This window comes from Thamnophis sirtalis, unplaced genomic scaffold, assembly GCF_051295495.1.
Source record: "Thamnophis sirtalis isolate CommonGarterSnake01/CBP01778 unplaced genomic scaffold, rThaSir2_p1.2 scaffold_3, whole genome shotgun sequence".
Lineage (NCBI taxonomy): Eukaryota > Metazoa > Chordata > Lepidosauria > Squamata > Natricidae > Thamnophis > Thamnophis sirtalis.
In genome coordinates this window covers 172,308,123-172,327,588 of record NW_028261383.1, presented here as the reverse complement: position 1 = coordinate 172,327,588, position 19,466 = coordinate 172,308,123, and the positions used below count along the sequence as shown (strand labels likewise).

Here is a 19,466-nt window from a genome sequence, read left to right as displayed (position 1 = left end):
GCTGAAGTGGCCATAATTTAGCTAAATTCCAATCTCACAGGTGTAATGGATGCTAAATGTTGGACACATTCTGTAAATTAGCTGGTTCAAGAATTGTTGCCATATAATGCACTGTTTCTCCAAATTGAAAGTTGCAGACACAAGAGCTTTAGTAAGATAGATAGATGGATGGATGGATGGATGGATGGATGGATGGATGGATAGATAGATAGATATAGAGATAGATAGATATAGATATAGAGATAGAGATAGAGATAGAGATAGAGATAGAGATATATAGATATAGCTCCTAGAAGCATGAAGCAGAGTAAACCAGCCTGAAGAGACTTCGTTGAAACGTCGCCAAGACACTTCCAATTTTACGTGGGAGAAAACCCGAATAACCAAAGACCTACACACACACACACACACACACACACACATACACACATACACACACATACACACATACACACACACATATAGATATACACACACACATACACATACACATACATACACACACACATATATATACACATACACATACATACATACATACACACATATAGATATATACACACACACACACACACAAACACACACATTTTGCCTTAGTGCTATGTATGAACTTGGCCACTTCCTTTTTCCACTCCCCTTTTATATATTATTTCCCCACCCCCACCCCTATTTCTCTTTCTTTTTAAAAATGATAACAGCCTTCAAAAACAGTTTAAAAACTGATGACAATGTTCTATTTAAAATCAGGACATAACCAGCTGTGGAGCCTTGTTTTATATGCCCCATTGGCATTTCCCCAAATGCCCATCAGTACTGATGTTATTTTACAGATGTGCATTGTTTTTTTCTCATAACAATTCCTAATAGACAGGCACTGAATAAAATTCGTGCATTTTCAGCAGAGTGCAAATGTTTATTTTTCCTCTCTTGGATTTTCAAATAATGCCATTTTAGATTGTAGAAATGAAACAAGAATACATCTTTTTTCAATCATCATCCCATTCCTGCTTTGTTTCATCAAACTCTAGCTTCACATGTGTCTGCAATATTATATGAAACCATCAGATACAAGATATGACCCTTCTTGCCCCTCTCCAGGATATTAAATCATCTTGCTGTTCCCTTGTCACAGCATTCAGCTTTTTCTGTGCTAATAGATTAAACGATTTGTCAAAAGGCCAGTCATGTCCTTAACCAAGATAGAATGGAGATGTTTCTGTACCAGACAGACCTTCTTATCCAGCATCTCCAGCATCTCAATTAGGATCAAACTAAAAAAAAAAAGGACCATAAAAAAATGAGCTCTATTGTTATTATCCTTTTCATCTTCTCAACTTTCTCATCTTTCATCTTTCCTACTGCCTTCTCCTATTGATACCTTATGATATATCACATTGTTATGATTTATGATCTATGACATATCATTTTGTTATTTGCATGTACAAAGTTTATGCACTAAATTCCTTGAGTGTCCAATCATACTTGACATAAAGAATATTCTATATTCCATATTAATGAGAACCCAGACTGTGGGGGCAAGTTGCTGACTCAATTTGCTAAAAAATTTGTAAACCGCTTAGAGAGGGCTGAAAGCCCTATTAAGCGGTATAGAAGTCTAATTAATTAATTAATTAATTAATTAATTAATAATATTTTTGACTTAGCTCCCTACCTTATGATGATATCTCTCACCATAGTTGCTGAAAACTAGTAGCATTATTTCTACCATTTTATGTTCTGGGTGTGCAAATAGGAGCCAAAGAACCAAAATCACTTGCCCAAGCTGCTTGTTTAACTAAATGATTCATCCATTTGGGGGAAAAAATTACAATACAGCCCCAAAGTATGGTTTACAAACTGCATCAACTGACTTCATATAATATACCAAGCAAGTGTCAAATAAATAACTTTTGGGCTTGATACAATATGTGACTCTGATCCTCCTTTCATCAAAGTTTACCGATGTGGATATTGATCCATTTAAATGTGGGAAGGATCAACTGTATTAAATACCAAAGCAAATGTATTAAGTTTGGGCATAGTCAAATATCTAACTAAATATTTTTTTTATCCTGGGGAAAATTTTGGTCTTGTATTAAAAAAAAACGGCAAGGACTACAATGCTATCATCATTGAATTCAAAAGCAGAATTATGGCACATTGCAGTTAAGAATGTGCACTAAATCCCAGCACCTTGGACAGCACCATGTGAATGTTTGGAAGGGGTTACATAATTTCAACCAATGTCAGTCAAAATCGTAAGGTAATACATAAAAGTAAGTCTTCTTACAATAAGAACCAGTGGTGGGTTTCAAAAATTGTTCGAACCTACTCTGTGGGTGTGGCCTCCTTTGTGGGAGTGGCTTGCCACCCATGTGACCAGATGGGAGTGGCTTGCTGCCCATGTGACCGGATATGAAGATGCCAACGACACTTGTCAGAACCACCTTAAATTACCTCTCACACAGCACTGGCATGCATAAGAATAGGATGTAAACTTGTTTTTTAAAAGGCATCTTTGGTTTGCGTTAAAACAACTTCAACACACGGAATGTTCTGATTGCACCACAAACGCAGTAGTCATCCTTACCTTTCATAGAGGCACTGAGTTTTATAAATAGGAGCATGATAGTGTAGAATAATCATATCCAAGGACCAGTGGTGGGTTTCAAAAAAAATTGGAACCTCTTCTGTAGGTGTGGCCTGCTTTCCGGGTCCACTGGTGGAACCTCTTCTAACCGGTTCGGTAGATTTGACGAACCGGTTCTACCGAATAGGTGCGAACTGGTAGGAACCCACCTCTGATAAGAACCCTTTCCTAATTGAAACAGGGTACAGTAAGAAGTTTAAAGGGACAATGCTCTGGCATAAAGATTCAACTCATAGTCCCAAATTGTCTTTTTTCTTGCATACATTTTTAGAGTCATCTTCTCAAATCCAATCTTTTTACTGCAGTATTAGATTAGATTGCCTGACTTTTCCTCCCCAAACAAATTTGTGGCCTCTTTTTTCAAGCATCTAATTAGGAGAAGGAGGAAAAAAAGGAGAGGATTGTAATAATTATGTGCAGGGGTCTTTTCATGAAAAATGGAAAAAGCTATCTAATATTTTTTTTAAATCCTTTTAGGCATCCCTATTCTTCATTTCAAGTAGCCCTTTCTTGCTATTCTCCACATTTTCCCTTCCTTTAAAAATAAAGACATGGTTATGAAGTTAAAAAGGAGGAATTCACAGGGCGTCTCCAGCCCACCAGTCGACATTTGACAATGTCCATTCATCGAGCTAAACCAAGATTGAGAAACCTAAGAAGCCCAAGACTTCAGTCACTTTTTTCAATGCCATTGTAACTTTGGTCACTAAGCCCATTATACCACCTTTCTTGCCACAGTTCTTAAGTGAATAATTGCAGCTGGTATTTTGTATTTGGGATAGAATCTTTTTTTAAATAGTCTAAGACAATTTAAAAAAAAGAATCCACACAGAATAAATTGAAATAAAACTATTTTTAAAAATTCTATGCAAAATATATTTCAAAGTATTGTGCATAGAATTTTTAAAATGGTTTATTTCAATTTATTTTGGATAGAATCTTTTTTTAAATAATCTAAGACAATTTAAAAAAAGAATCCACACAGAATAAAACTATTTTAAAAAATCCTATGCACAATAAATAAAATATTATTTTAAAATACATTAAAAAAATAAAAGAAAAAAAACCCAGCTCACTTACCAGCAGGCAGGCACTCCAAGTCAATCCAGAAGGATGTAGATGTTAATACAAAGAACTGAGCAAATTAAAATGGTGAAATTAGTCCCAGGGAAATATTTTTCAAAGAAACCTTGCCACCATTTTTCCCACACGAGCCGACCTCCAACCTCCATGCCCCTCTCCTCCAGGAAGGAACAGCCGCTACTTTCTAGCCAAAGTATTTCCTGGAGCTCTATGGTACTGGGTCATCTTTTCTTATAAAAGTAGGTAAAAAAGGCATGGGGGGTGTTCCGTTTTCTTGCTTTAACATTTTAATATCTTCAATGAAAGTACTGAGACAGAGAGAGAGAGGTTTGACAGAGTGCCTTTTGTCTTGCCCCGGTTAGGATTTCTTAAGAGCCAAGGTGGCGCAGTGGTTAAATGCAGCACTGCAGGCTACTGCTAGATCAGCAGGTCAGCGGTTCAAATCTCACCGGCTCAGGGTTGACTCAGCCTTCCATCCTTCCGAGGTGGGTAAAATGAGGACCCAGATTGTTGGGGGCAATATGCTGACTCTCTGTAAACCGCTTAGAGAGGCCTGAAAGGCCTATGAAGCGGTATATAAGTCTACTGCTATTGCTATTGCTATTGCTATTAAGCAAATCCACTGCGCTTTCATGAAGCCAGAAAATCGGGACTTTTTAAAAATGCCCCGGGACACGGAACAAATTGTTAGAAATCGTGACTGTCCCGCCAAAATCGGGACGTCTGGTCACCTTGCGTTACATCCCGATGGTCATGTGATCAAAATTTGAGTGCTTGGCAATCAGCATGCCTTTATGACAGTTGCAGCTCCTAGAGTCATGTGATCACCATTTGCGCCCATCCCAGTTGGCTTCTGACAACAAAGTTTATAGTGGAAGCCAGATTCACTTAACAACTGCAGTGGTTTGATTAAGAACTACGGCAAAAAGATTGTAAAATTTCCTTGGCACAAGATCCCCCCACACCGCAAAAAAATCATACGTAGCCTTTAACTTTCGTTTTCCAAAGGGCTCAAGGACTGAGGAGACCAAATACTGTAACGCTTTTAACCCCTCTTAAATTTCCCGCGTCAAAATTCTGGTTTGATTAAGAACTATGGCAAAAAGATTGTAAAATTGAGTACAACTCACTTAACAACTGCCTTACATAGCAGTGGAAATTTTGGTCCCAATTGTGGTCTAGTTTAGTTTCAATTGGTATCCCTGGCTATTTCATGTGTCTTTATCCCTTATCTATAAAACAGGAGTAACAGCAACCAGACTAAGTGCGGAGAACGTTAAATTATATAGTCCCACCTAACAATGCAGTGCTTCTTTAAATTAATGTGAACTATTTGGTTTATAAACTGATGGGGCTTTGCTGGCTGACGAACTCTGGGAGTTGAAGTCCACAAGTCTTAAAGTTGCCAAGGTTGGAGACCACTGCCTTAGAGGACTGTATTGTGGAACTGTACTTTCTGCAGGATGTTTCTGCCCTGTGTCCCTCCAGTGTTTTGAATACAGGGCACAGACTGTTGGGGATGAGTCTGTGCTGTCTGCATCTGAAACTGAAGGGCAAATGGTTCCTAAACTTTTCAGCTACTTTTCCTTTAAGTGATGAAAGAAATGTCCTTCTGGGTTCGGCTCCAAGTGGGGGAAAAAGACACTGGAGACACGGAGGCTGCTTGGAAAGATGGTTTATTGGTGGACAGGACCACATGGCTTGAGCCCTGGACAGAAAAGGTGATCACATGCTTCAATGTTGGTGGAGAAGAAGAGAAGGGCTGAGGGAGGGGCTTGCTAGGCTTTTTATAACCGGTCACACCTCTCTGTTTCCTGTTCCTGTGTAAGAAATGTCTTCTGATTGGTTGTCAGGCTCCCATGGGGCCATGCAGGGGCAACTCTCTGGGCTGTGTTTTGAATCCAGGTTTGGTTGAGTTCTCAGATTCCATGTGGTCAGTTGGGGCCAATATTATCATGCTTTAATCCCATTCCCCCTGCAGCTGCAGTGGAGAAGTCTTTATTATGTAAAGTGGACTAGTTTGGCCTTCTTAATGGCCCATTGACAAAGTGGGGATGGGCAGGAAGCTGCAGGCAGCTATTCTGTCTTTTAAAACATGCTTCTTTCTTTTCACATCCAGAGAAATATTCTGCCTTTTCAATATTTCCTAGGATATTTCATTTTTCTGGGAGAGGGCTGAGTGATAACTTCCTACAAAGGTAAAGGTTCCCCTCACACATATGTGCTAGTTGTTCCAGACTCTAGGGAGTGGTGCTCACCTTCGTTACAAAGTCGAAGAACCAACGTTGTCTGAAGACGTCTCCGTGGTCATGTGGCCGGCATGACTAAACACTGAAGGGGAACGGAATGCTGTTACCTTCCCATCAAAATGGTCCCTATTTTTCTACTTGCATTTTTACATGCTTTCGAACTGCTAAGGTTGGCAGAAGCTGGGACAAGTAATGGGAGCTCACTCCATTGCGCGGTGCTAGGGATTCGAACCGCCGAACTTTTGATCGAGAAGCTCAGCGTCTTAGCCACTGATCCACCGCGTCACTTTTCTCCTTTGGGGTCTCCAACCTTGGGCGCTTTAAGCCTTGAGGACTTCAACTCCCAGAATTCCTCAGCCAGCTTTGCTGAGGAATTCTGGGAGTTGAAGTCCGCAAGGCTTAAAGCGCCCAAGGCCGTTTAGCTTCGACGACCAATCAGGGGCCGGATAGCCTAAGGAATTCTGGGAGTTGAAGTCCGCAAAGCTTAAAGCGCCCAAGGCCGTTTAGCTTCGACGACCAATCAAGGGCCGGATAGCCTAAGGAATTCTGGGAGTTGAAGTCCGCAAAGCTTAAAGCGCCCAAGGCCGTTTAGCTTCGACGACCAATCAAGGGCCGGATAGCCTAAGGAATTCTGGGAGTTGAAGTCCGCAAAGCTTAAAGCGCCCAAGGCCGTTTAGCTTCGACGACCAATCAGGGGCCGGATAGCCTAACTCTCAAAGGATTTTTTCTTTCTTTCCTGCGAGGGGATCGCGATTGTCACCGAGGAATCTTCCCCCAAAAAGGGGGGTGGGTGGGAAGCAACGGCACAAACTCCCGACGCCGTTCGGGTTTCCTTTGAAAGTGAAGCCCTTTCGCTACGGACGCGGCTCCAACTCCCGCTCCGATGAGGCGAATTAGGCGGCTCACCCGAGCCACACAGTCCGCGCGCTCTCTCTCGCCGTTGGGCGGGGGAAGGAGAGAAGCCACGCCCCCCCCGCCGCGCTCGTGAAGGCCCCCGGTGATTCCGGTAGTGACGTCAGAGAGGAAGCGGATGTCGGAGCAGGAGAGGCGGCACCACCCCCCCCCCCCCAACCAGCCTAGAAAGTCGTGGGAGCGGCGGCGCCATGGTGGATTACAGCGTCTGGGATCACATCGAGGTGTCCGACGACGAAGACGAGACTCACCCCAACATCGACACCCCGAGTCTTTTCCGATGGCGGCACCAAGTAAGGGGACGGAGCCTAGTCGCCGGGATGGGCAACAGGGGAAACACGGGAGGAGATCCTGAAAAAGAGGCCTGGGCGGTTGGAGGGTCTTCTGAGGGGTTGGAGGGCCGCCATTGTGTGTGTGAGGGGGGATTTCGCTGCCTCCCCTCAGACGACGCGCTTATGGGGTGCGGGGCCTTCCTCTCGGCCTCCCCTTTACCTTTGGGGGTAAGCCCAGACGTGTGGAGGGTTGGGCGGGAGAGGAGCGCCACGACGGAGCCGAGCGCTGCTCCCCCAGTCTCCTCCGCCTGTGAAATCGGCTCTTTTGACCAGCCGAGCAAGGCCTTCCGGAGACGCCGCCCCTGCTTCGCCGCGGCTGGCGTGCGGGAGCTCTTTTTTAGAGCAGCTCCTACCCGGGGGGGGGGTTCCCTCCGTTTTTCCTTTCCTTGGCACAAGCTCTCCCCCCTCCAAAAAAAAATATCATACGTAGCCTTTAACTTTCGTTTTCCAAAGGGCTCAAGGAGACCAAATGCTGTAACGCTTTTAACCCCTCTTAAATTTCCCGCGCCAAAATTCTGGTTTGATTAAGAACTACGGCAAAAAAAGATTGTAAAATTGAGTACAACTCACTTAACAACTGCCTTACATAGCAATGGAAATTTTGGTCCCAATTGTGCTCTAGTTTAGTTTCAATTGGTATCCCTGGCTATTTCATGTGTCTTTATCCCTTATCTATAAAACAGGAATAACAGCAACCAGATTAAGTGTGGAGAAGGTTAAATTATAGTCCCACCTAACAATGCAGTGCTTCTTTAAATTAATGTGAACTATTTGGTTTATAAAGTTATGGGGTAGGTACTTCAATCTGACAATTAGGTCTTTATGCACCAACCTTTAGCCAGAAGTGCTCCTGCTGTTCTCTGACTAGCTTCAAAATGTACTTACTTTGGTTAAATGTGCTAAATGTATAAAACAAATGATGATTTAGTGTAATGTATGAGTCCAGGCACTGTAATTACAATGCCATTTGGGCTACAACTCCATCATCTTACTTTGCAAGCTAGCATTGAAGGGTAGCATACTATTTTGCATGTCTTGTTTTCTTATGCAAACATTCATTTTAATTTTGTCAAGGGGAGAGTTATATTTTAGTTTAATATTTCTATTTAGTTTTTAGTTTTCTAGTCAAATTATGCACTCTCCTTTTTGCATTCTTTACAAAGGTGAAATCTTTTAAGCTGAGTTCAGTCAGCATATCTCTGTTTCCATGTATGTGTCCATCTTTACTGATTACAAATTGTATGAAGTAAGTGAGAGCTATACTTCACTGTAGAAGCAAAACCACCTAGTATTTGATTTTGTCAAAAAGGTCAAAATTCTGGCTTTTGCCAAGATAGCAAAACAGGATCATAAATAGCTTTTGGGGACTCTGTTGTAACTCTGAACAGTTATAAGTTTAGGACTATCTGAACTTTGAACTGATCATTGGCCAAATAAAGATTATTTGATTTTGCCATTGTCAATTGGAATGCTTTTTCAGCTTCTGATCCAGGCCATAACTTTGATATTGCATACTATTATACCCTGTCCTCTTTCTTTTTTTAAAATGAAATCATGTGAAATGATACCTTAATTCGCAAGTTATCCAGGTTTCATATTAGTTTTCCCCAATAAAAGATGCTCCATATTTAATATCTAATCTAGAAATTCAAGAAAAGGATCCCAAATCTGCTGTGTATAAATAATTACAAATTGAAGATACATTTCCTTACATCTTTTGTGTTATGTTCTTGATTGATAAATACTGTCCAGGTATAATTACAATTTCCCCTAATGTTGCTTTAATAGGGCAATGATTTATTTATTTAAATAAATAAAAATTATGTCAATTTGTTGGAAGCCGCCTAGAGTTAGTCTTCCCCCCCCCCCCATCCCCGGCGAAATACATTTAACAAATAAACAAAAATTTTGGATTTTCTGTGAGGAGGATTATCGCAGCTCCTTTATTATATTACCTTTATTAGTTCCATCAGTGGCTTGCTATCGTTTCTGGTATATAAAGCACTAAACAATCATACTTATGTTGCCCAATATTCTGCATTTATGACCTTTTTGCAGTGGGGGTTAGATGAATGCTATAGCTGCTACGGTTGTGGAGCGAACAAATGCTTTGCTAAGGCGCAGTTTTGGCAATTAGCCAGAAGTAAAATGAAGTCACATGACCGCAGGACACTGCAAATGGCTATAAATGCAACCATTTGCCAAGACCCCAAAGTGGAATCATGTGACCATGGGGAGAGGTGAAGGTCAGAACTCCAAGTTGTAAGTACCCCCGAGGCATGTTTGTTGGAACTTTGAATGGTTGCTAAGTGATCAGTTATATGTCAAGGACTACCTGTATACACACGGCTTGTTTGAGTTACCCCTTTTAGTCTATTCTGAAAATGTAGAATAAGATTTATATTTTTCCTTATGAGAGGGACTGTATAGTACTTAGAAATGAAACTCAGTGTTCAGCAAGTGGTATGTAGTGGCACCTTGGTACTCAATTGCTTTGAATCTCATCGAACTTGGTACTCAATGCATTTTGATATGAGCATTTTGTTCCGGTATTCATTTGTTTGGTGCTCAACACACAAGCTTTATCAGTTGCCTTGTGACTCACTATATTATTCTTTATAGAAAAACGTGTTTGGTATTTATTGTTCTTGGTACTCATTGCAGCTCCTACAGTAATCAAGGTATTTTCACACACACACACAAAAAACCTTCCAGAAAGTAGGCTGAAAAATTTTAAACAGCAAGAGTAAACATTTTTCAGATCAACATGATCTCTAAAATGCTTATATCTAGCATACATAGCATAAACTATTCATAGACCATGAGCTAAGAAGAGATATAATCTATTCTGATCTTGCATGTAGGCTGTGACTTAGCCTAAATTGTATTGGGGCATGGAAGCTAAGAACCTGTATTAAAAATCTTGCAAGGATGAACTCTGTGATTACAGAAGTGATTCTGCAAGGCTAAATCATAGAAAATTATGATAAAAAGATGTTGCTTTTCGCATAGCAAATACTTGATTTCCTTTATCAGAATGATTCCAACCTCCTGCTGTTGAATTTAGTTTGAGCAATAAGTTAGAATTTTGTTTCTCCTACACCCAGGAATAATAGTTCTCTTATCTTGCAGATAGACAGTGATAACAGATCTTTTAGAAGTAACTGTAATCTTGAACTACTATCCAAGCTTAATCTGACTCCTTTTAATAGAGGGATCTGTTAAAACTCACCTAAGTCAGGGATGTCAAACTCAAGGCCCGGGGGCTGGATTTGGCCCGCGGGGCCACCCTGGAAAGAGTGAAGGATTGGCCCGCAGTGCCTCTGCTACAGTGGCAGGTTTCAAGATTTTTCGCTACTGGCTGACCGTGGCTAGGTGGGGAAGTCATGTGACTGAGTGGGCATGGCCTACTTGATATCATTCATGCCCACACCCACTCAGTCTTATGACACCCCCACCAAGCCCGACCCACAGAAAAAGGTAGGAATTTAAAAAAAAAATCTACTTGCCCTCCCTTTCCCAGTCCCATGCATTGCCCCTGCTTCAGTGGCCCCATCCCTAGCCCCGCTTCCTCCCCCCCCCCCCCGCCTCTTTGTTTGGGCTGCTTACGTTCTGCGGCAGCTGGTCTGGACTCCGGAAGGCAAGCGGTAGTTTTCAGCGGCTCCGAGCCAACCGCCGCTGCCTGGGAAGCGGCTTGCAAAGAGGCAGCGGCTGGCTGCAGGTTGCTGAAAACTACCGGAGGTCGCCAATAAAGCCACTGCCGTTGCCACCATGTTCTTCTTGCACACACATCCCATTGCCTTGCAAGTCACGTGCAATGGCTTTTTTGGTGACCTCCGATAGTTTTCTGCAGCCAGTTCCCTGTTTGGTTGGCCAGTGCATGTGTGTGCAGGCTCACTTGCATGAACAGCAGGCTGGCGCACACATGCTCAGGTTGACTTGCACAAGCAATGCGCTGATGCATATGTTTGTTTGTTGGATTTATATGCCGCCCTTCTCCCAAAGGACTCAGGGCGGCGTATAACATTAAAAAAAAACCCACATATTACAAAAGTTAAAAAAAAATAGAGTACCCAAAAAACAAACCTAATTAAGATTAACAATAACATTTTTAAAAATTGATTAAAATTAACAATAATCAATCGTTTATTTTATTCTATTCAGGCCAGGCTGGCTTGCTGGAAAAGCCAACTTTTTAAGGCGCATCAGAAGGACGGGGGCAGCTCATTCCAGAGGGAAGGCGCTCCCACAGAGAAGGCTCTCCTCCTGGGGGTCACCAGTCGACACTGTCTGGCTGACGGCACCCTGAGGAGGCCAACTCTGTGGGATTGCACTGGATGGTGGGAGGCTACCGGTGGCAATAGGTGAACTTGTATGGGCCAGTTCCCCTCCCCTCTCGCCAGGCCACCAAGCTGTGAAGGCTGGTCTAAAATTCATATATGGAGTTGTGAAAGACTGATCATTAGTTACAGGAAATATCTGGTTTTAGTTATTAAAGATTAATGTATGTAAGCAGTTACTCAATCTAAGAGGGTTATTACTTCTGTGTGTGTGCTCGTGAGCACGCACAAGTGTGTGTGTCACATGGTGTTCCCATTTGTCTTCATATTGTGCTACAATTTATGGGCTGGTACATCTATTGTACTTCCATTATACTCACGATATGAATTTCAAAGTAAAGAATATTTTGATGTTAGCAAGATGTCTTTAAACAACTTGTTTTCTAGGCCCGAGTTGAACGGATGGAACAGTTCCACAAGGAGAAAGAGGAAATAGACAAAGGATCCCGGGATTGCAAACGCAAATTATCTGAGTGCCAGAAGAAAATAAAAGAACTTGCCTTGACTAATACAGCGAGTAGCAAAAATGAGCTGCAGAAGTTGCAGGCTGAGGCACAGCAACTCAAGAAAGAAGAAAAGAGCTGGGAGAATAAAGTAGAAGAACTCAAGAAGAAGGAAAAGAACATGCCCTGGAATGTTGACACGCTTAGCAAAGATGGTTTCAGTAAGGTGGGTCTTCTTGGTTAGATTCTTTTTTTTTTTTTTGCCTTGCTTCTGAACCTTAAAATGGAACTGAGAGGACAGTGTGGCTGTCTTGTAAGCAAAGCTATCCATGGGTAATTTCAAAAGTAAGTGTACAATTAAAGCAACAATGGTGTTATTTTATGGAAAATGAATGTGGCCATTTTACTTTTAAAAAGTTATCCAGCAAAAGATATAGACAAAGTGGAAGGATTTTGAAAACAGTCAAAGTTTGCTGAAATTCTTTGGGATTTGTGGGCTGAAGTTCATTTTTTTATTTTTATTTTTTTGCTTACAAATTCATTTATTTTCAACAAACAGTGTCTGTTGTAATTAGATGGAAACGAAAATGAACTGTAGAATGAATAGCTGAAGAAGCCTCAATAGGTTTCCAAAGGAAAATTGGCTCTAAATCTAACAAATCAATAACATGGATTATGGCCGGGAATGTTCATATTGCTTGGCAACAGTTTGATCAGGGGGAGCCATAGGCTAATAAGGTTAGCCATTTGCTTAATACTTTATAGCAGGGGTGTCAAACTCGATTTAATTGAGGGCTGCATCAGAGTTGTGTTCGACTTCAGGGGGCCGGGGTGGGTGTGGCCAGCATGATGTCACACTTGTTGGGGGATACCTGTGGCGGCCTGAGTGCTCTGCCAGTGAAAATGGCTTCTCGAGCTCCATTTTTGGCTGCGATGACTTCTACGCGGTGCCATTTTCACTGGCAGAGACACCGCAGGCTGGTCATTTGCTGTTTCCATGGTGCTCCCACAGGCCTGATCTAAGCACCCTGTGGGCCACATCTGGCCCCCCAGGCCTTGAGTTTGACACCCTTACTTTATAGCATTGATTTAACTTCCTTAAGAAAACTGGTTTAATTGCCCCTAAAAGGTTTGAACTGCTTCAGCTCTTCATTCTTTTGCTAGTGCATTACTATTTGCCTTAGGTTGTTTTGAAAATAATTTAATATTATTGAGACACTGTGTGGGTTTGACAACAGTGAGGGAACGTTAGTGTGCAGGAATGGGAAATGCCAAGAGGTCATGCATTGTTGACTTTCAGGACTGATATATAAGTCTTGAGCACTAGGGCTCAAGGAAATAAATATTGATACTGAAGTGGAACAATATCTAAAGGATCATATTCTTCCCAGTTACACAGTTGTGTCATTAACATCACTTCCTTTATTATTGTAGAGTGTCTTCAACGTCAAAGCTGAACAAGATGAGGAATCTGAAGAACAGAAAGAGAAGAAGCACAAAACATTTGTAGAAAAATATGAGAAACAAATCAAGCACTTCGGTAAATCCAAAATTAGCTTTTCCAAAAATATATTTGGATTGTGGTCTATAGGAATGTTTATATATATATCAGCAAAGAAACCTGTAGGAGAAAAATGAAGTAGTCATTTTTTTACTGGATTGCAATCTTGTTTTAAGAGCATTTGGAACTTATGTAATCATATACATAACCTATGTAATCAATTGAACTTGGTCGGGGGAAAAAGCTATACACATTTTGGGGGGAAAAGACACACTTTGCAGGAAAAAGTTTTGCAAATTAGACAACCTAATATGTTCAGATTGCATTGAACAATTGAAGGGAATAAATTGAATCAGATATTCCAGTCAAGGAGATGACACCTACCATTAAAAGCAAAATACAATCATAATACAATAACCACTGTAGGATTTACTTGTACATGATATAGGCTTATGCATCATGCCAAGACTAAAAGAGAATTCTCTTATTCTTAGGAAAAAGGTTACTGAAGCTCATGACGTTGGAAAGGATTCCAAAACCTATGCCAGAGACTTTTGCCTCCCATCAGTCCACAATCAGGCACACAGTGTAAAAATGAGAAAATATAATATCATTGTTGCTTATTTACTGGGACATATGAGCCACTCAGATCCCCTCAGCAACACTTTGAGCAGCTTACATTCCCTTCTACAGTATAATAAAATTAAATAATACTATAAAATAACAAAAAAATGCTTGCTCTTTAAATGGTGTTATTGTTTCTTTGAGTGTTTCTGTTTATATGGTATTCGGTCCTGCCTATTTAGTTGCTGATAGATATGTAAATAAGAATGTACTTAGGGCTGTTTGCCCTTGTTCTTGATCTCTGCTAACTATAGCAAACAGCCCTAAGTGCACTGTTCCCCATCTAGCTCAGAGAACACCAAGAACCGTATAAGCTACATGTTTTCTCCATCATTGCATGTCACATTTTGGTATAAACTCTGGCTGGGAAAATCATTCTCTTTATAGGATGTGGAAAGAATTTGATTTAACATTGCTATTTTTTTTGTTCTAAAGGAATGTTGCGGCACTGGGATGATAGTCAGAAATACCTATCTGATAATCCACATCTTGTTTGTGAAGAGACAGCCAATTATTTAGTCATCTGGTGTATTGATCTGGAAGTTGAAGAGGTGAGTGTGAAGCCTATGAAACTTGTCTAGGAATTTTGGACGATAATGATAAGCTTTGTCTATCAAACTTGACAAATGGATCTGGATCACTGAAGTGTATGAAAGCCAATACGTTCTTCTAATGCCAGAGGATTCTTTCTGGGCACCAAATAATGTTTATGTCAGCGTTCCAAATATCATGTTGAATCAAATTAGAATCGAAGGCAAAACTATGCTTAAAGTTCCAATTTAATAAAGCAGGCATGTTGGCACATAGCTGTGGGATCCCAACTCTGGAAGTTACATCAGAATCCCACCCTGTTAAAAGTTCATGATCTTGTCCCCACACCCACAATCCATCACATGGTCCAATCTCCTTCTTCCACGCTTGTGTCCATGCCCAGCTTCTTCCGGTCAGGTATACTAGTGTGGAGACAAAGGATGACCTTGACTTCTAGCAAAGAATGAAAAACAATACATTCCAAAATCCTACTCCTTCTAATCCCCCCCTCCCATTGACTATACTAAAAGAAACAGCATAATGAAATAAGAGAAAGTGTGGCAGGCCAAAATTCTAAAAGGAATATAAATGCAGGCCTGACAGTTTATGTAGTGGCTACAAAATTCTATGAAATTACTTTGTTATATGAATCAATAGCTTTTATGACTTACTGTTTCAAAATAAATTGGGAAGAAACAGTGAAAATCTTGATTACTGCAAGGCAAGCATTTAACAACCTTGCCCTAATCTGTTCTTTAACTTGTGTCCACATAGCACACTTGATATTATTTGGATAACAATAATTGCCAGCATTCCTTTTTCTTGAATCTGTGTCTGTTGTTTATAGTTACCTAATAAATGGCTAATGCACAGTACATTAAACATTTGATTCTGCTTCAAAAGATTAGCTTCCCCTGGCAGTAGCATTATTTCAATTTTCAGTTTGGGTCTGGTAGTTATAGTAGTTGATCCTTGCTGAGTCACTTGTTGCTACCTGGCAGCCAGATTACATGCCCAGAAGAAAATGTTTGCTTCACAGATGTTCCCATTGATTTGTTGAAGGTACAAACTGGCATATGAAAATAGTTTGGTGCTAGAAGGAAACATAACCAAGAAGACAAAATGCCATGAGTTGGATAATCAAAAATTTTGGATTGGCTGATGTCCTTTGACTGGAGTCTAAAAGGAGAGAGATTTGACACTATTTTGTTGTAGTTACTTAATAATGTTTTTTCTCTAAAGGGAATGAAATCCAGTGATACCTTCTAGTGTGGATAACACAATTTCCATTCCTACACACAGAGTTAAAATTTACTTTAGAAGGTTGGATCTTTTGGAGCAGATTTTAGGTGGTGATAATGCAGGAGACAGCAGTTGCATTGTAAGAATGGATTTTACCTGAGTTCTTAGAGCAATGAGTAAGAAGAGAAAACACTAAAAATTCAAAACCCTGAACATTTCAGGGACAATTAACTCTGTTGAAAAACAGAATAGAGTTAAAATGTGTTCACCAACAGGATAAGAGTGAAGATAAGGCCAATATGGATTGCTTTGGTATGTTTTTCTGTGGTCATATTCCTAACAATTTTAGTCATAACATATAATGTAAATATGCTTATATGCTAGGCTAATACAAATCTGATTTTTAAGAATATAGATGCTTTTAAATACCAGGTTTATAATCTCAGTTCTCCTGGAGGTAGGATTGTTATCAGATTATCAGTTGCCCAACTGCAACTGGTGTGCCAGTAGTTTTATATATAAATAAAATAAGACAAACACAGATCTTTCCTTTTTCTGAAGTCAATTCTTTGATACCCGGACATCCTTCTAAAAATCATAGAATGCTACCCACAACTATTTTTGATGTTCTAGGCATCTTATAAGATATACAAGTATAACTCACTTGGAAAAAAATACATAAATGTACATTTGTTCTGAATCATTAAAGCTGAAATACATCTTTGTTATTTTTCTCAGAAACATGCCCTGATGCAACAGGTAGCCCATCAGACCATAGTGATGCAGTTCATTCTGGAGCTGTCTAAGAGCCTGAAGGTTGACCCTAGAGCTTGTTTCAGACAATTTTTTGCTAAAATCAAGGTGAGTTTTATGAAGGTGAGAGAAAGCATACACTGTCATAAATGCAAAGGGAATAAAGAAAAACCAAGCATCCTTTCTTTCATAGCAAGATCTTGCTCACAGGAAGTCTTTTGAGCATGGAACTCCAAAAGCCATTGTTCGATGCTGAAATGAATCACCTATTCTTTTTCTAATCTCCATTCAGACAGCTGACCAGCAGTATATGGAAGGTTTTAATGATGAACTGGAATCCTTCAAGGTCCGAGTGCAGGAGCGGGCTAAGGCCCGCATTGACAGAGCTATGAAAGAATATGAAGAAGAAGAGCGGCAGAAACGGCTGGGGCCAGGGGGCCTTGATCCAGTAGACGTGTATGACTCTCTCCCACAAGTAAGTAATGCAAAGAAGGCAGGGCCTCTTTCAGAATTTACATTATCCTTTTGTTTCACCATGTGTTCATAGCTGCATATTTGAGTAACTAACAAAACATGTAGAACAAATTGCTTTTATCTTCTGCTTTCTGTCTTCATTAGCTGCTGTGATGTGAAATAAAAATATAATTTGTGTTGCAGTTGCAAAACAGGGGGTTTCATTTCCTCGTGTATCTGGGGCAACGTTAGTTCCACGTCATTGTTAAAATTGGGTCCTTTTTTTTTTTGGAGCACTCTTCATCATTTCAAAATGAAACTAAAATAGCGATTACAAGTGCACACAATATAATAAAAGCAAAAATAGAGAAATAGATATAAAGCAATAACATGAAGATAAATATCCTGGGAGAATGAAAATATGTTTGTCTGATACATGAAGCTAATAAAAAGCTCAATGGGAGGAACTTTCCACTGAATAGGCCCATTCTCAGGTAGCCCTTACTGTACTCCACCATAAAAGGGGCACCTGAAACAGGATTTCTAGGGACAAATTTAGGATATTAGTAAAAGCATAAAAGAAAAAAGTATTTTTAGATACTATTGTCTCATCAAGAGAGGAAATTAGTATATCATCTTGACTTATGATTGGAAATGTTTTTCCCTCAAAAGCACTACATGCCACACGTGCAAAATATTCCACATTATTTAAAATATTCAGCCAAGACCCATAAAAATAATCAAATCCTACATATTGCCTGTAATGTCCAAAGGTTAATTTATCCTGAAAATATTCAGGATTAATTGTAACAACTGTTTGGGAGCTATACAGCACATGTGGTTCCTTTTTTCCTCCTACCTATTTGGCAGAGGGAACAGCTGGCTTATTTTAAAGGAGGAGAAAACGATAGTGTGTGTTTTCCTGAAATAATTTTCTATTTGGCTCAATTTGCAGGGGTGCATGCTAAAATTAAGGCCAGAAATTGCCTACTGGAAAAAACGGGAGTAATCTAAAGATCCGTATTGACCAGGGGTGTCAAACTCAAGGCTCGGGGGCTGGATCCGGCCTGCAGGGTGCTTAGATCTGGCCCGGGGGCTGCCCTAGAAACAGCAAAGAATTGCCCTGCGGTGCCTCTGCCAGCAAAAAGGGAGCTCGGGAGGACTTCCCTCCCAAGATCCATTTTTACTGGTGGAGGGTTGCAGGAGGCTGTTGCAGCCAAAAATGGAACTCGCAAGGCACTCCCGAAATCCATTTTCACTGGCAGAGCGCTTGGGCCACCACAGGGACCCCTGACCCGAGTGACATGAAGCTGGCCACGCTCCCAGGTCAAACACAACCCTCATGTAGCCTTCAATGAAATCGAGTTTGTGACCTCTGATAATAGACGTAATAGTAGCTACATATAAATCAAAGAATGGATTCTGAAAGTGAATATACTGACTTGCAATAATAGAAATGATATCTTTGTACATTTTTTGAACAGATTAGAATTTATGATACGTATTTATTATTATAAATTTATAGTAATTTAAAGTGAATTCTGTATTAACACAAGAAGATCATCTTAATTTATTTACCTTTTTTTTACAAGCCAGTTCTAAAGAGTCATTGACTAATAATTTTTCTAGTGATGTTTTGTATTTGGAACATTTACATTATTATGTAAACATTTTCTGTTTCTCCTTTTCCATGTAAGTTCATGGAAAATTCATGCTGAAGCTAAATTTGATTTTGGAATCAAAGCACTAGGTGACTCTTATGTTCTGCTCTTTTGAATATAATTTTCCCAGTTACAGAAGTAATATAATATTACTACATATGTACCACAGCAACTCCCAAGTTTTTGATTAAGAAGTCTTTTCTAGCTTTCATATCTGGAAATATTTTTAAGTAACTGAGCTCTTCCTCTTTCTCTCTTATATTTTTAAAGGGATTTTTCTTCTATAAAACATTGGATGCAAAAATACCAAACTGTAAAATGTTCTTTCCTTATAATTGCACTCTCTCATGCTTCAGAGAAAACAGCTTTATTGTCTTGAATTTTTAATAGAATGATGAAAACGTTAAGAATGTATTGCGTATTTATGTAGATTCATTCTTTTGCTTGCAATCATTTCTTTCTTTTTTTCTGGCCAGGAACTTCAGAAATGTTTTGATGTGAAAGATGTGCAGATGCTTCAGGATTCTATCAGCAAAATGGATCCTACTGTGAGTATCCTTGGAACTGCTTTAAGAATTAGGTTCCAGATTTCCTCCATGCTGCAATTTCCAGATAACTTCCAAGAAGTATTAGTTTCTCTTCTTATATATTTCCATATCTATGTGCACTCTCCTGTTGCTTGAAGATGATTA

The 19,466-nt window shown here is 40.0% G+C and overlaps 1 protein-coding gene across 1 annotated transcript in view; it reads left to right on the top strand.

Annotated features, from left to right (window-relative positions):
• Positions 1–7,031: 7,031 nt before the first annotated feature.
• The window catches only part of CDC37 (cell division cycle 37, HSP90 cochaperone), a 13,392-nt gene continuing 957 nt past the window's right edge, over positions 7,032–19,466 (top strand). The window contains exons 1-7 of the mRNA XM_087710962.1: positions 7,032–7,187; positions 11,954–12,235; positions 13,444–13,549; positions 14,570–14,685; positions 16,646–16,768; positions 16,953–17,135; positions 19,251–19,322. Coding sequence (XP_087567088.1) covers positions 7,086–7,187; positions 11,954–12,235; positions 13,444–13,549; positions 14,570–14,685; positions 16,646–16,768; positions 16,953–17,135; positions 19,251–19,322 — 984 coding nt within the window. The 5' untranslated portion in view covers positions 7,032–7,085. The remainder of the gene's footprint in view (positions 7,188–11,953; positions 12,236–13,443; positions 13,550–14,569; positions 14,686–16,645; positions 16,769–16,952; positions 17,136–19,250; positions 19,323–19,466) is intronic.